This window comes from Arachis duranensis, chromosome 3 (assembly GCF_000817695.3).
Source record: "Arachis duranensis cultivar V14167 chromosome 3, aradu.V14167.gnm2.J7QH, whole genome shotgun sequence".
Lineage (NCBI taxonomy): Eukaryota > Viridiplantae > Streptophyta > Magnoliopsida > Fabales > Fabaceae > Arachis > Arachis duranensis.
In genome coordinates this window covers 23,593,320-23,609,927 of record NC_029774.3, presented here as the reverse complement: position 1 = coordinate 23,609,927, position 16,608 = coordinate 23,593,320, and the positions used below count along the sequence as shown (strand labels likewise).

Below are 16,608 nucleotides of genomic sequence, written 5' to 3'. Positions count from 1 at the left end.
GTGGTATGTTTCTAACATACAATTCTGAGCTTCATTTATTTTTGTACCTTAGAAAATGTTACATGTTAGAAAAAGGTGGAGATGAAGAATGGAAACTTGGCGGATGATGGAGATGATGAAGCAGGGAGCTAGCTATCACAAACAGAGGAACTGAATAATAGAAGAAGATCCATTAGGCGTAGATGTAAATGCTTGCACGGTGCTCATTCTCTCCTACAAATTTAAATCTATCAAATGTTTCTTTTCTTACACTTGTTATTTAATGGTTCTTGACTTCTTGTAATTTTTCAGCTACTCCTTCCCAAAGAATCCACCAAAAACTAGACAAAAGGACAAAGGGGAGCCACTAGAAGAATTGTTTGAGATAGAGGATGGTAGTTTTGTGGTGAATGTCTTTCATGAAATCAAAGCTTGTGGTGAATGTTATTTAATGTTTTGTGGCAGGATAGGGCATTTTGTTCCTTAAATTGACTAATTTCTTTTTGTCACTTGTGCATCATCTTCTATCAGCCAGAGCATCATATACTGAGTTATATTTGTTTATGATTGTAGTATAGAATGAAGTTTGTTTATGAACTATATATTTGAATTGCTGAGATATTTTATCTGGAATTTGCATGCATATTCTTGTTCCTTCCTGTTCTTGTTATGACTTGATTTTGGCTCCTCCTTCTTGTCCTTGTCTGAGCAGGTATGGGGAGACCGAAGGAAGATTTTTCTTCCTGATTTAGGATTAGAAATAGGTGGTGATATGAACCTAGCCGCTGGCATTCAGGTGGCATAATTGGCTCTTAAGCATTGGCAAAATAAGAAGCAGCAGCAAAGGATTATTGTCTTTGCTGGAAGGTACAAAAAATTGTCCCTTTCTGAAATATTTAATTCATTTGTTTGTAGCTATTTTCTCATCTAATTATCTCATTTCATGATTTCTAAAGTCCTGTCAAGCATGAGAAGAAAGTATTGGAGATGATTGGAAGAAAGTTAAAAAAGAATAATGTTGCACTTGACATTGTCAATTTCAGCGAGGAAGATGAGGGGAAGACAGAGAAGCTGGAAGCACTCCTTGCAGCTGTGAACAATAATGATACCAGCCACATTGTTCATGTTCCAACTGGTACAAATGCTCTTTCTGATGTGCTTATAAGGTTTGTGAATTCAATTCATCTTATTTTATTTCTGTTTCTTACTTTTTAATAAGGATTCCCATTTGATCCAGGACTTCTTTGATATACATGTGAGTTAAGGAATTTGTTTATTATCTGCTCGGCTTCTATCCAATTCTGTTCTGTTTTCTTCCAATCTGATTGAAGTTTGGGGCTTTGGACTCTTGTGCTTTTTCTTTTAATCCTTTCCCCAATTATTTACTAGCTCACCAAATAGACATTGGCTCGTCCTTCATATATATTTTTTTTTGCCAAACCCAAGTAGCAAAAATGGCATGCTTTAGATGGCTTTCGTGAAATATTTGTCATACTTATTCTGTCATCCTATTTTTTTTTGTGTTAGAGGATTCATTGTTGCTCCGACTCTTTTTTAATTCTTTCCTGTAGTCCAATAACAAATTTGCTTTCCCTATTGAGAAGTAAATTTTGTAACCTTGTTTTGTGGCAGCACACCTATTTTTACTGGCAATGGTGAAGGTGGAAGTGGATTTGCAGCTGCTGCAGCAGCAGCTGCAGCTGGTGGTGTATCTGGATTTGAGTTCGGTGTGGATCCAAACTTGGACCCCGAGCTAGCTCTTGCTTTAAGAGTTTCAATGGAAGAAGAGAGAGCCAGGTAGGAAGCAACTACAAAAAAAGCTGCAGAAGAAGCTTCTAAACAAGAGAAGGGTGGTGAGCAGCAAGCCAACTCACAAGATGCAACAATGACTGAGCGTGCTAGTGCATCAGCTTCAGAAGCTGAGACAAAGACAAATGATATGATGGTTGGTGCTATTTGTTCTTTTAGGCAGATTTATTTTTCTATTTCTTCCCCTCATAGGCAGAAGAATTCATGCACATATGGCTGATGGATGCTGATTCATGTCCATTTTTTGAGAAAGAATTCAGTTAATCTTTCTGTAATATATGTAAAATTGTGTAAAATTTAGTATGTTTGAACAATATATTGAGGATTATAGTTGATAATATACTTTGTTTATGTTTTGAATTATATTAACTTGCTTGTTTATAATAATTTTTTTAGCTTTATACGATGAATTTGTTTATTTTTTGTAATATTATAAATATTTGAACAAATTAGATAAAAATTTATATTAAATTTATATTTATTTTGTATAAAAACAAGTTTATTTTGTAATTGGAAAAATAAAAAAATATATTTTACCTTACTGACGGATTTACAGACAGATTTTCTGTCTGTAATCAGAACGTGGGATAATTTTCCAAAGTTCAAATTACAGATGGAAAATCCGTCTGAAAATCCGTCTGTAATTACAGACAGAAAATCCGTCGGAAAATCCGTCTGTAATTACCGACGAAAAATCTGTCGGAAAGTTCGTCGTCTTGGGGAAATGGATGGAGAATTTACAGAGGGAAAATCCGTCGGTAACTGGTAAAAATCCGTCGGTAATTTTTCGACGGAAAAAAATCCGTCGGTAAATAATTTCCGACGAGGCTTTTACAGAGGGACAAAATTCGTCGGTAATTTCGTCGGTAACCAACCGTCTGTAATATAGACCAAATTTGTCTGTAAATCTGTCTGTATTAAGCCATTTTCTAGTTGTGTACCCACTTCTATAATTATTAAAATCTAATAAATAAAATAAAATTTTAAAATTTATATAATTATCATCACATAAATAACATAAATTAAAGTAAAAACTTACTCGACCCACCCTTCCCCTCTCCCGATTTCGTCCCACCAAAAACTCGCCCTGTATCGGAACGAATAAGGGCGGGATGGATACCGGCAAATTCGAATAGTGTTGCCATCCCTAGGTAATATATGGTATAAATTATTGCGATCATCATTTAATTAATAAAAGAATCAACCTAAACCATTTGATCATTTAAAAACAAAATGACAAAGCATATTTTTTTTAAAGAATTATTTTGACTATTAATTGTATATTGAAAAAGACACTTTTTAATCTATGTAGTAATATGGAGAGTGGTGTGATTGGGACGAAAGATTTTCGGTGAGGCATCTGGCCATGCCGAAGAAAGTAATAAGGAGGAGCACATGGGGCAGAGATCATTTGGTGATACGAAAGAGACTTTTAAGAGTTTTTCTATATCATTTAAGGACAAAGTTGTAAGGGACTCGATTTGGTGTAGACTCGTATCACTAGTCTTAACATATAGGGTTACTAAGAGAAAACTATGTGTAGAATAGCAACAACAATTAGTAATCCGATAAAAGTTGACATTGCGACAAAAGACGCAGAGCATGGATAGATTGTTAGGATATAATTGCAAGTTAATCTTGGACGATTATCGATAGTTAAGAGGTGATTGTTGATGGCTACTTATTTAAAGTTGATTATAATAAAAACTTTGTATGGTGGAGATGTGAAAAATGTTGGATCGGAGAGTGAGGAGGGCTGGACTGAAGTTGTTAGAAAGAAAGGAAAGAAAAGGGTGGACCTATCTGTCAAGGTCTAACAAGATATCAAAAGAGGAAAACAATTATATGCTCTTCCTAATCGAGCTGGACCTATTGTAAAAGGTCACAAGATATAGGGCAATGTCTGCTCGTACTGGATTGGGGAGAGGAGACTTTTGCCTAAGACACCATTATACAACACAAAAGAATGTTGCAGCAAATTAGGGATAGAAACTTGTGATTGTCCCTTCTAATTATACGTCAGTGATCAAAAGTGGCCACAAAATGAATAATGATCATGATGGGTTTGAAGCTGAATAGTGAGATAACGCGAAAGAGAATACAATGGTTCTATTAAAATTTCTGCTAGGGTCTCCTTCAAAGAGGAAGAACGATAGAAATTTTTGGTGATATAGGAAAGAATGAAGAGCTATCAGTGTTTGCTAATGGGCTTCTTAAGCCAAGGTTGGTCTTTATCTTCTTCTAGTATTTTATGGATAGTTCAGATATTATAATTTTATTTTGGAATATTAAAGGGACTTCCAATAAAATGTCTCGTGTTCACTGTAAATAAATAGTATGTAAATATAGTCTAACTATGTTTATTCTTGTTGAAATTCATGTACCTTTTAAAATAATAAAACAATTTTGGAGTAGATTAAGATACAAAAAAACTATTGTGTCTGAGGTAAGAGGCTATAGTGAAAAATTTGCATTTATGTTTAAATCACTCTATCATTATTAATGTGTTGAATATTATTGACCTATGTGTTACTATTGAAGTTAGTTTGGATGTAGTTTTCTGGAGTTTGTATTACAATTTATAGAAATCTACATTTTTATCTTTAATGAATCTTTAGAGAAATTTGGCCAAACTTTTTTTGTTGTCATTCAATGCCTTTGTTTGATAGTGGCATAGTTGTATATTTTAATGAGATTTTGTCGCCAAACGAAGTTAGAGGAAGGGCCTTTAATGATACTAGAGGTGAGTCATTTGCCAAGACGTAGTATACTAGAAGAGTTAGAGGCGATATTAAGATATCTTATGTCCACATTTAGTTATGAGAATAAGACAAGACAGAACACTGAGAATAAGACACAAAAGATAAAAACACAACAATTAGTGTTCTTGTATTTTATTTGGTAATAAACTAAAAATAAAAAAGAACAAATATAATGAGATCAATAATTCATATTATAAATAATTTTTAGTTTAATTTGCTCTAACTAATGAGATGAATAATTCATATTATAAAAATATAGAAATAATAAATATAATGCCACAAGATCAATTATAAAATTGTCCAAGGCCAAACCAAAATAATTAACAAAAAAAGAAATAAAAAAAGTAAATAATAGAAAAAGAAAGCTCATCATATAAACAGAAATAATAAAAACGAGTAAACTACAAAAAATATACTTGAATTTTGTTATTGATAAAAATGTCCGCAAATTATTTAAAAATGCAACAAAAATGCCCAAAAGGAGTAATTTTTTTTATAAGCGGCCTATGATACATGGACACAGGACACGACACAAAACATGCTGTCATACGAATTTTAAAATCTTATAAAACACGAGGACACACAAAATATCATAATGATATTTTGATATTTTATTGATATTAAAACATAAATTAATTTTAATTGTTTTTAATACATATTTTAATTATATAAAGCATTAAAAATATTTTTTATTTTAATTTCTTTTCAAAAATACATGTTAAGAATAAGACGGGATATCTTGACACGTGATGTATTTAGGTGTGTTCAAGTGTGTCCGGAAAATTTTTTTTATGTTTTATTAAGATACGGTAGGACACAGCAGACACGGGCTTCGGACGAGTGTAGATGAGTGTCATGTCTAAAATAGAGATAATACTCAATTTGGTCCTTAGACTTGCTTCTCGATCCTCAATTTAGGGCCAGTTTGGGTAAACAATTTATTTTGTGTTTAGAATGTTATTATAGAAATACTTGTTTTAAAGTTATGTAATAAATAGGAGTGATAAAATAGCTTTTGAGAAGGAGAGAAGTCAATTTTTTTTTTACTTCTTCAAAAGCTCTTAAACAAACTTTTCGAGAAGTTAAAAGCATATCTAAAAAACTATACAAAACACCATTAATATAACTTTTCCTAAGTCAAAAGCACAAAAAAGTAGCTTTTGAAGCTTTCCAAACGTGCTCTTAATCCTTGAAACTTCAATTGCCTCTATTTAGTCCTTAACTTTATAAATTTTACTCCCGTTAGTCCCTGGAGTGGTTTCCGTCACAGAGACATTACCAGAGAGATGACGTATACAACAAAATGCCATGCTGGACTCCACTAAAATGACGTAGTTTTGGTTTGACGCTCAAATAGTCCAAAACGACGTCGTATCACGTTTTGAGATGGCAAATGTTTCAGTTAAACAAGAACTACACCATATTATCTCCGTAATAGGACTGTTTTTCATCTTTCTCTTCTCTACAATGGCGCTGTTGCGAGTTTGACTCATCAAATTTGTTGAAGTCGCAACTCTCTTCTCTTCAACCACTTCACATTGCACCATTCACTTACATTGACTGAGTTAGAGGTAATGAAAATAATGAAGAAAAAACTTCTATATCAATGATGATGCTTTGTTTTTTTGCTTCACTTTTGGTTCTTTCTCTTTTTCTTTTTTATGCATTCTAGCTAAATACATTTTGCTTTGCCTGTTAGTATAATGTTAATTTTTGTACTTATTCTCTATTAGGGTTTATTTTTCAGTTACTATCATTTAATTTCTTAGCTTATTAGTTAGATATTTGATCATTCTTTGTTCTGTACCGGTAATTTGATTTTGAGTATTTTAGGAAAGTGTTTTTAGTTTAAAATTTTGGCATTAGTGTATTTGTCTGATAATCAATGAATTAAGAAATAAAAGGATGGAATCAGATTGTCATATACAATATGTTATATTTAATTCTTTCTCTATTTTAGTTAGAAGAGAGGTGCAATTTTATCAAAGTCTTAATCTCTATATATAGCCAAGTCAATTGCTTCTTGTATCTTGTAACATGGAGTAATTGATCCACAAGATTTAATTATTAATCATATATGGAGTAATTGATATGATTTTTTAATGAATTTTTTTAGTTTGTTATTATCTCGTAATAAGAATGTAATTTATGTTTTAGCAAGTCTAACTTTGTCAAGACATGATAAAAAAATAATCAATTCACTTGAATCATTCAATAAGCATTGAGGTGAATTTTATTGGTTACTTATCAAAAGTTGAACCTGATTATATTTTTGTCATAAGATGATTTAGTGCTTATTTACAAGCCACGTTTGTAACATTTTTTTGAACTTTCTTTTGTTGGTTACTTATATTTACTATTTAAATTATAGTGATAAAATATATTGAAAATTCTATTTAGTTGCACTGACATAACAACTTATTAATTAGTTGATGGATTAATATATTTATGTTAACTATATGGAGGATCATTTTTAGAAATAAAGATAAAAACTTGACATATTACAGGAAGCAAATTTTAAAGTTATCTGAATTAGATACAGACACATTGGATATTTTTTTCAATCAGGGACTACTATAAACACGTTGACTATAATAAGGTAGAGTAATGTTAGTGGCTGATTCCCAACAGAGCCTTGACAACTGGTTTGAAGACCTTAATGGAAGTAAGAAGTAAAAGACTAAGATGAAGAGGACTTATAAAAAATTTTTTTGTCGCTATTGTGGCAAAAAAGCTCACACCAAGATAAATTGCCTAAAGAAAAAGGTTGAAGAAGTGGTAGTTGCTATAGGATTTGCAGCTGCTGTTGCTAAAGGTGGTAATTTCAACCCTGGTGTCCCTACCACTGCTGTTCCAATTGTGAATCTTGTACATGCTATTCCATCTACTGATGTACCATGTTAAATTGGTGCACTTAATGACAATCCACCTCTAATTCAAACTCAAGAAGTTCAGCATGAAAGCCAAGCTGAGGTTGAACTTGGCATGAGCCAACTAATTATATCTCAAAATAAAGATTCTCTACATGTAATAGTATATTTTAAATTATTCCTTAAATTTAACCACTATGTCAATCCATTTTTTGTTCAAATTTCACTAATTTCTTCACTTGGCTGAAGTTTCAAGTGTATATGGAGGGAGTGGCTGTGTGGAACTAAAAGGGCGCGAGATAATTAGATTGAATGTAGGTGACGTCAGAGGTGACACGATTGAATGTGGGTGATGGGGTTGAAGGTGACACAAATAAAAGGAGGTAATTTTCAAAATGGTCCCTGAAATTTCCAACTCATTTCAGATTAGTCTTCCACTTTTTAAAATGACCAAATATGTCTTTCACTCTCAGAATCATGAATCCCTATTAGTTCAAAAATTATCAGACGTTTTAATAGTGCTGAGGTGTACAGTTAAGTGTCAAGTTGGCACTTAACTGCACACTGATGTGGACACACAATGAGTTCAACTCAAATTGGTATCCCAAATTTGATTAAAATACCCAAATTGATCCAATTCTCACTTATAAAATTCTAACCCCTAAATGTTCATCTTTATTCTTCGTCTCCACTTCTCTTTTCCTTGTTGATGTTATTCATCTTGGCATTAATTTGAAGGATATTCTAATCTTTGGTAATCTTTTATTTTTTTGTTGTTGTTACTTTCTGATCCAACCAAACAACACCTCTATTTTCTTTTGGTCTCTATCATACCTTGATGTATTCTTTTTTTTTTTGCTCCCACAAGTTCGATGATGCGGCAATCCTGAAAATAATGTGTTTCAATTCTGTTTTAGTTGTTTGTGCCGTTTGTTCCGGAATTAACCGAACCACCATGGGGTAGTTATTTTCCACTTCTTCTTCTGACAATGTAATCGCTTCTTCTTCGTCTTCATTTTTTTGTCATTGGAAGCTTTTTATTGTTGTTTCTTTTTATTCTCATTGGAAGCTTCTTCTTCTTCGGTTGATGTGGTTATAGATGTGTTGTTGTCATTATTAATTTAGAGGATTTGTTGTGTTGTGGTGTCATCGAGTCTGATGATGGTGGCGGTAGTGCTGGTGGTGGTAACATGGGATAATCTTATTGGTCATTGTTGTTGAAGAGAATGTTGGAAGAATATAGAATGTAGAGTAAGATGGTGGTTAAGATCAATCAAGGGATGATGCTACTTTTGGATCCATTATTAGTTTATTTTTAAGGTTCGATTTTTCTTTTCTTATCTTTTTGAGGTTGTTTCTTGCTTACAAAAGTGGTGTATGTGTGAAAAAAATTTGGAAATTCAGAATAGTTTGAATCACACAAAATATAAATTAAGAAATTATTTTAAAATTTTTATTTTTGTTTAATTTGTTTTCTTGTTTTTTTTGTGTGTGTTTTATTGCTTATGATTCTGATGTGTGAAGTTTGTTATGGCTAGAATAACAACAACGAGGAGAAGAGTGGAGACGAAGAACAAAGATGAATACGAAGAACAAGGATGAACATTTAGGAGTTAGGTTTTATAAGTGAGAATTTGATCAATTTAGGTATTTTAATAAAATTTGGGATACCAATTTGACTTGAACTCATTGTGTGTCCACATCAGCGTGTAGTTAAGTGCCAAATTATACACTTTAGTGCTGTTAAAATGTCTGATAATTTTTAGACTAACAGAGATTCACAATTCTAAAAGTAAAGAACTTATTTGGTTATTTTAAAAAATGAGAGACTAATCTAAAACGAGTTAAAAATTTCAGTAAACATTTTAAGTATTACCTCCAAATAAAAATGGGTGATGATAATAATGTGGACAATGAAGTGGGAGTTTAACGTTGCAAGGTGTTAGAAAAGTCTATAAAATGAAGAAGAGAGAATGAGGTTTCGTATACATAAAGGACAATGCATATACATAAAGCATTCTTAAAACGCTGCGTTTTGGTAGTTTCAGGACACAGGAATTAATTTAATTTGTTTTCTTAGCATACTTAGACAACTAGTTGGCATGTGTGCTACTTTAAACCTTTATATTAGCATTTTTTATTTATTATTGACGGAGAAATAAAGTTACAGACCATTTTCTATTTATTATTGACTAAGAAATAAAGTTAGGGACTCATTTGTTTATTAAAATTAAAAATGGGAGAATTTTTTGTATATTTTAAAAACTAAAAAATTAAGGGTATATTTAGTTTATATTTATATTTTTTATTTTTATTTTTAGTATTTTATATTTTTATTTCTTATTATTATCTTTTTATAAAATTTAAAAAATAAAAATACTAAAAATAACCAAACATAACTTAAAATATTTAATTTTAAATTTTAATAACTAATTTAAATAAGATGAAAATTTAAGTATAATTAATTTCACATAAAATTAATAACTGAAAATTATTAAATAAAAATTTAAGTAAATCAATTTAATTATTTAATAATTTTTAACTATCAACTTTACATAAAATTCACTATACTTAAGTTTTCACCTTTAAATAATTACTCTAAAAAAATTGAACAAACCAAACACACTACTAGTCTTTCAAAAGCCACGTATGGACATAAAGTCTCGATTTTGAAGGAACAAACGGCTATCAGATGGCTTAATTGCGGAGGACAAAAGCGACATTTCAAGCTCTCCTTCCTCCTTTCCGAGACGAAAGAAGCCAGGCTTTGAATTTCGAAACCTGAAAATAAAGTTGAGACGTTTCACTCCAAAAATATCCCAACCCCGTTAAGAAAAGTAGAAAACCTCTTCCTCACTCTCTCACTTACTCAATAGTCAATACAGCGCCATGACCGATTCAAATCCTCACATTCCCGACGAAAGCCCCCAAAACCCTGACACCAAAACCCAACAAGAAGAAACTCCACCCACAAGTTCCCAATCCCCCAAAACCCTAACCCTCGCCGATCAAGATCCCCAATCCCAATCCCAATCCCAATCCCAAACCCTACCCGATCCCAACCCTACACAGCCATCTGAACACGGGGACACTGTAATGCAAGATCCGGTCCAGAAACCCGACGACCCGGAACCCGATGCTCATGCGGCAGTGACCGTTACCGCCGCCGCCGCAGCATTATCTGGCTCCGGCCGGCGAGGCACTCCGAAGAGGAAGAAATCGGACGCGAAGCGAACCGCGCAGGAGAAGAAATGTCGCGAGAAGCTTCAGGTTCTTGTCGAAACCCTAAAGCCAATTCCTTTTGTGCCCCCGAAAGCCCTCGACTTTTCGAGCCACCAGAGCCTCCTCCAGCGCCTTGGGCTCTGGGAGTTCGTGCACCTCGAGTACGACCCCGTTGTCCGCAGCGATCTTCTTGCCCAGCTCATTGCCAGCTACGTCCCCGCGTCACGGTGTAGCTATGTCAATGGGATTAGGATCAAGCTGAGTCGTGCCGATTTGGGCCGGGCCCTGAAGTTACCCAAGAAGAATGCTGGTTCTTCGGTTACGGAGGGTAAGGAGGAGGGAGGGGAGACGGTGGACTTGGCAGAATCGATTGGGTTTATTGAGGAATTGGTGTCGAATTGGATGATGTTGCATGATGAGATGTTTATCATGACATCTGATGTTATGGGGCAACTGAATTTGATTAAGACAGGGAAGTTGGAGAAGGTTGATTGGGCAGGTTTGATTTGGTCCATGATGGATAAGGAATTGAAGGCTCCACAGCTGACGGATTGTTACTATGCTTCACATATGCAGCAGCTGATTAAGGCGCAGCACCAGGAGCTGCTGGAGGAGCCGGAGGCAGCACAGGAGGAGGAGGAGGAAGAGGAGGGAGAGGAGGTTGGAGGGAAGGATGATGGGGAAGAGGCTGAGGTTAAAGATGAGGAAGATGAGGAGGCAGCTGCCACAGCCACAGTCACAGAAAAAGTCACTGATGCAGCCACAGCCACAGCCACAACCACTGTGGAAGACGTAGTGGATGAGAGTGGTGATGTGAAGATGAGTGGAGTTGATGAGGGTGGCAGGGATGGTGAGTTGGAGGAGCACAACATTGAGTTGAGTCTTGGTCAAGATAATGCTGAGAGGGTTGAAGTAGGGAAGGATGTGGTTGGAGGGGTACAAATTATGGATTTTGATCAGCCCAAGGTGGAAGACTCTGGGCTCTGGCTTATGGATCAGAAGAACAATGTGGAGGAGCCCTTCTTGCGGCCATGTCAGACTAGTGATGTAAAGGGGGACGAATGTGGTGAAGCGAAAGGTGTTGAAGGAGAAGAAGGGCAAGAGCAGGAGGAGGAAGAGGAAGATGCAGAGGATGACGAGCATGATGGTGGGTTCAGTCTCTCACCCAAGTGTATTCCTATGGAGGGGATGCCTTCTGGGCCTGGGGGTCTTGTTCAGGCAATGTCTGCAGTGCAGATGCCTTTTACTTCTGGGATTGATCTTCGTGACAACCCTGTGGGAGATTTTCTGTCTCCCAGAGATGATCCTCATATGATATCTGGATCATCACTTTTCGGAAATGGTCACAAAAGGGAGCTTGACCTGGATAATCATAACTCTCACCATGCACTAAATGGCAGTAACAAGAGGCTAAGAGGTGATAGCCCGTGGAATTCTAAGCCTGCTGACTTTGAAACCTGCATGGAACATATAGAACATTGGATGGGGAAGGCTAGAATGATGTATGCAGCAAAAGAACAAGCATGTGATGAGTCTTTGACAAATCAGCAACTCTTGCTTAATGAACTACAGAAGCGAGATGAAATGATTGAGCAATATCATAAAGCAAAGATGGATGAGAGTCATAAGAGACAGGTAGAAATGTATCGTCTTGAGAAGGAACTGTTTATGATGACAGGCCTTGTGGAGGGCTATAGAAAGGCCTTGAAGGAAACACAGAAGGCTTTTGCTGATTATAGAACACGTTGTCCGCAAGCTGAAGAACCACTTTACAAGGATGTTCCTGGGTCTGGTGGCCTTGTTTTGAGTGTCATGGAACTGGAAAAGGAGCGCCTGAGAAAGGAAGAAGAAGAAAGGATTAAGTTGAGGGAGCTTTCGAGAGATTTTGAAAGGAAATTGAGGGAGATTGAAAGCACTTGGTTTGATAAACTGGGAGATTATGCTGGTAGTGTTGAATCCTTGGCTAACAGGTTGCAGGCTATTGAGGAGCAGGTTAAGCATTTGAAGGAAGTGAAAGCCAAATGTAATGTGGCAGCTCCTCCTGAACGTACTCCAACTGTTGAAGATCAAAATGTTGAAGATCAAAATGTTGAAGAACAGGATGCTTTGTAAGATTTAAGTTTTCCATTAGCACGTGGCCTAAATTCTGTTAACTACTAGTTCAATGCTGCAGATTGTTTATGTTTATAATGTACAGAGCTCTATTTTGAAACTGAATCCATCACCTAAGATAATTGTTACGCTAGAAATGTGTGAAATCAAGGTTATTTTCTCTACTTTGCCTATCTTAGCTGTTCTTGATTAGTTTTAGTATTCAACCTTTGTACTTTTTGCACATTTTGTGTATAGGTTAGAAGTTCTGAAGTTTGAGATGGAAAGTATTATCTTTAGGAAGAAATGTTGTGCTAAAACAGCACTGACTAGGTAAAAAGAGATTTTCTTTGATCTTTTGCATGATTAGTTAGCCAATTTTAATGCCTAGGCTTTAACCCAAATCCCACGTAGCTGCACGATGTTGTTTTATGGTCTCCATGGCTGCACCCAACATTCCTCTAGTCCGATTTCAGGCTGCATGCTTTGTGGATCATAGTAATTGTTTTTGAGTAGTAAACTACTGCTTCCTATTTATAAGTAAAAAACATACTGCCTGTCAAAATAATGTCATCCAGTTTTGCATTATGCATCTATGCAGAAATTGCTGAAGATACTTTTCATTCTTTGGAAGATCTTTTCTTTGTTTGACGGTATTATCTACGTCGTTTCTTGAATACCGAAAGAAATTCTGATCTGATGCTTTATAACCCCAGCTAAATTTAGGGGAGTTAGCATTGAAAATAGAACACTTAGTAATATCACTGTCCAATGTACACATCTGTGTGAATAACTGAATATTCATGTGTAACAACATTTCAGAAAAGCCAAGCCCTAAACACAGTCTGCTAATAGGTTTTCCGCAGTCAATGGAATATTTCTCCAGGACTGCACCTTTTTTCGGCAGGGTCCCAATCTGTTTTTAACAGTTTTGTTTTTAAACCATAGGAAGAAATTCCAAGCCGAGCTAAGTTCTTAATTACATGAATTGCTTTATCATTTGAGGAGTTTATCATTTGATCATTTTATATATATTTTTTCCTCTTCACTTTGGAGACTGATTCCTGAGGAGTTTATCATTTGATCATTTTATCATTTTACATGCTTGTTTACTTTAGAGGTCCAAAATGAATTATTTGAATTCGTGAGGTTTTCTCTCGCATACAATATGATTGATGAGTCATGTGAGATGTGACTTGAGGGCTACAAGCAGAGTGACATGGGGATATTGCTTTCAATACACTTTGAACCTCTGTTTGATGCATGTAAGAATGAATTTTCACGTTATATGAACCCATGTGCTGACTTTCGGCTTGGCATGGCCAAAGAGTAAGTGTTGACCCGGAACAAGCCGTCCTGAACTCCTGATGTCATATCAGTGATTCGTAAAGTTTGGCACGTGACCACGTGTGACGCTTCATTATTTTGGGAGGGGTTTGTTGACAACCAAGGCAATTATGGATAAAATTGTGGCGTAATCACTTGTATTGGTTTATAAAATTTATTAGTGTTGTAAAGTTAAAATACATTGTAAAACCTTGAACCACAAGAAACTAGTACCGTGTCCAAAATTTTGTCATGCTGCTAAAATATTTGGAGTACTGTGTATAAATATGTTCCAAAGGCGACAAGTATTTGTGAATGGATACTAATGACCTTTACCGCACCTCAATTTTTCCTCTTTCTTTTCATTTGGGTGGAAGTTGGACTTGCTTTTAGCAGTTGTTCTATCCTTCTCTCTTTTCAGTTTTCACCAACTTCTGGCGCTTTGTCCCTTGCTTGTAAACAAGAGGAGGAAATTTAATTAGATTAACATTGTAGCCTTGGAGGCATGGAAGTTTGGTTAATGAGCTCGTGCCACGGGTTGAACTAGCAGATATCATGGTAGACATTAGAGTGCTTAAAAATCTTGTTGGAATCAATTTGATTTTCTATTTGGAAAACTCAAATCATAGCTTGGATAAAAAATTAGGATTAGCTTTAGGAAACATTTAATTTGCAATAATATAGGCTAGAAAAATTATAGGAAGACATTCAATTCATAGTTTGGGCAAAACGGAAAGCAACATTTTGACAAAGAGAGGAAGGGGGTTGTGGCTTTAAAGAACAGAATAGAGAGGGTCTTGGCTTAGAATCATAATGATGACACCATTGTGGTAGCGACGTGGTGGCGATCAGAATGGAGAGGGTTGTGCTAAAGATGATAAAGAAAGTGGTATGGCTGCACTGGGTATTGCCATATTGCTGAGGTGGTGGTGTATGTGGGTGGTTATGGCAAAGAAAAGAATGGACGTGTTGGCCTGTTGGGTGTTGGTGAAGTCACAAAGAACATGTTCAGGGGTCTTTACCGGAAAAAAGAAAAAAAAAACCCTTAAAATTCAAAATTTAGATTGATATGGAGGAGATGCATCGTTGTCCACTCTACTAATAATCATTTAGGGGAAGAAGTAGCTAAATTATAAGGTCGCATCTAATATGTTTCAGTGCCAACTTGGTACATCTAATGTTGAATATTTGTTTCAATAAAAATATTTATTTTTGGGTAACAAAATTACCGGAGTCCAAATATGATGTTCAAATTCCAAGTACTCAATAAATAACTATTTTTCTTTTTATTTTTATTTTTAGAAAATAAACTAAAAGAAATTATTCTAGGAAAAGATATTGCCCTAATATTAGCAGAAAATTGAAGAGAAATCACTCTAAGAAGTGAATCATAAACAATTAAGTAAAGAATTGGGATGCATCCAAGTTTAACCTATCTGTTTGCACATCCATTTCTTTACTTAAACACATGATTAACCGACAACTTAGTTAGCAAAGTCTGGATCGCTGCTACAAGAGGAAAAGCTGCATGAGAGTTGGAAAAACTCTAAAGCTATTATAGAATTTGTTTCTACTTATATGTTGATATATCCTCATTGAGAAACAATAAAGTAGTCAAAGTGATTGAGAAATTATCCAAATTCACACTAAAGGCTGCGAGAAAACTACCATGGTGATCTCGGAGGATGCCACTGCAAGCCGTCGTTCCCAAGCTATTAATAGATCCATCTGTGTTGATCTTTATCCAATGATCCGGTGGAGGACGCCAAAAAATATGAGTAATAGATAATTCAGCCACTTCAACTTTACTCTTACTCAAACATTTCCATCGAGAACTCATATTATATTCTTTGGCCAAACTCAAGTTTCGATGGAGGCACGAATTCTCAGATTGTAGTTCAATTTCTCAATGCTGATATCAAGTGTTGCAACAGGCTATAGCAAAGAATATGGGCGACAGAACCTCGTAGAAGTTTCCTTCAGATTGTTATCAATCCATTCTAGGAGCTATGAGATTCCAACTCCAATGGTAGTAGAGACATCCACTACTATTAGATTCAGTGTCCACAAAATTTAATAGATTGTTTACCTAAGGGATCCAATCATCCAATGATCTTTTCAAAAAAAAGTCCAGTGACAATCTCCAATCCTCTAAATCGGGTTTTGATCTAATTTCTTCCAATTTTGACAAATTCTTTGCCAAACATTTGACGGTAAAAATGAGATTTTTATTCCGACACTTGTATTTTATGATTCAGACATACAAAGATTTTTTATCTATAACTAAATGTCTAAATGTCAAACTAACTTCAGCGGGAATGCATTATTCATCTAGAATGATGAAAATTTAAATATTTTTTTCTTTTCCAGTTAAAAAAATGAATGTTTCTCTTATTTCCTGAGCCATTTTAAATAAAATTATGACAAATAATATCTATTTTATTAGTTTTTTTTTTAGAATATTTATGTCAAAACACTTTCTACATTGACAACTTTCAGAAATTATATAAAAATAGAGTTATATAGAAATAACCATTCTATTTGGTTAT

The 16,608-nt window shown here is 34.9% G+C and overlaps 1 protein-coding gene and 1 pseudogene across 1 annotated transcript; both read left to right on the top strand.

The window, feature by feature from the left end:
* The first annotated feature begins 228 nt into the window (after nucleotides 1-228).
* Nucleotides 229-8,619, top strand: LOC107478057 (26S proteasome non-ATPase regulatory subunit 4 homolog; annotated as a pseudogene).
* A 1,480-nt stretch (nucleotides 8,620-10,099) lies between these two features.
* LOC107478058 (uncharacterized) lies at nucleotides 10,100-12,918 on the top strand. The gene has a single exon (XM_016098183.3). It carries the CDS (start codon nucleotides 10,310-10,312, stop codon nucleotides 12,752-12,754), a length of 2,445 nt encoding a protein of 814 aa, XP_015953669.1. The 5' UTR covers nucleotides 10,100-10,309; the 3' UTR covers nucleotides 12,755-12,918.
* Nucleotides 12,919-16,608: the final 3,690 nt, after the last annotated feature.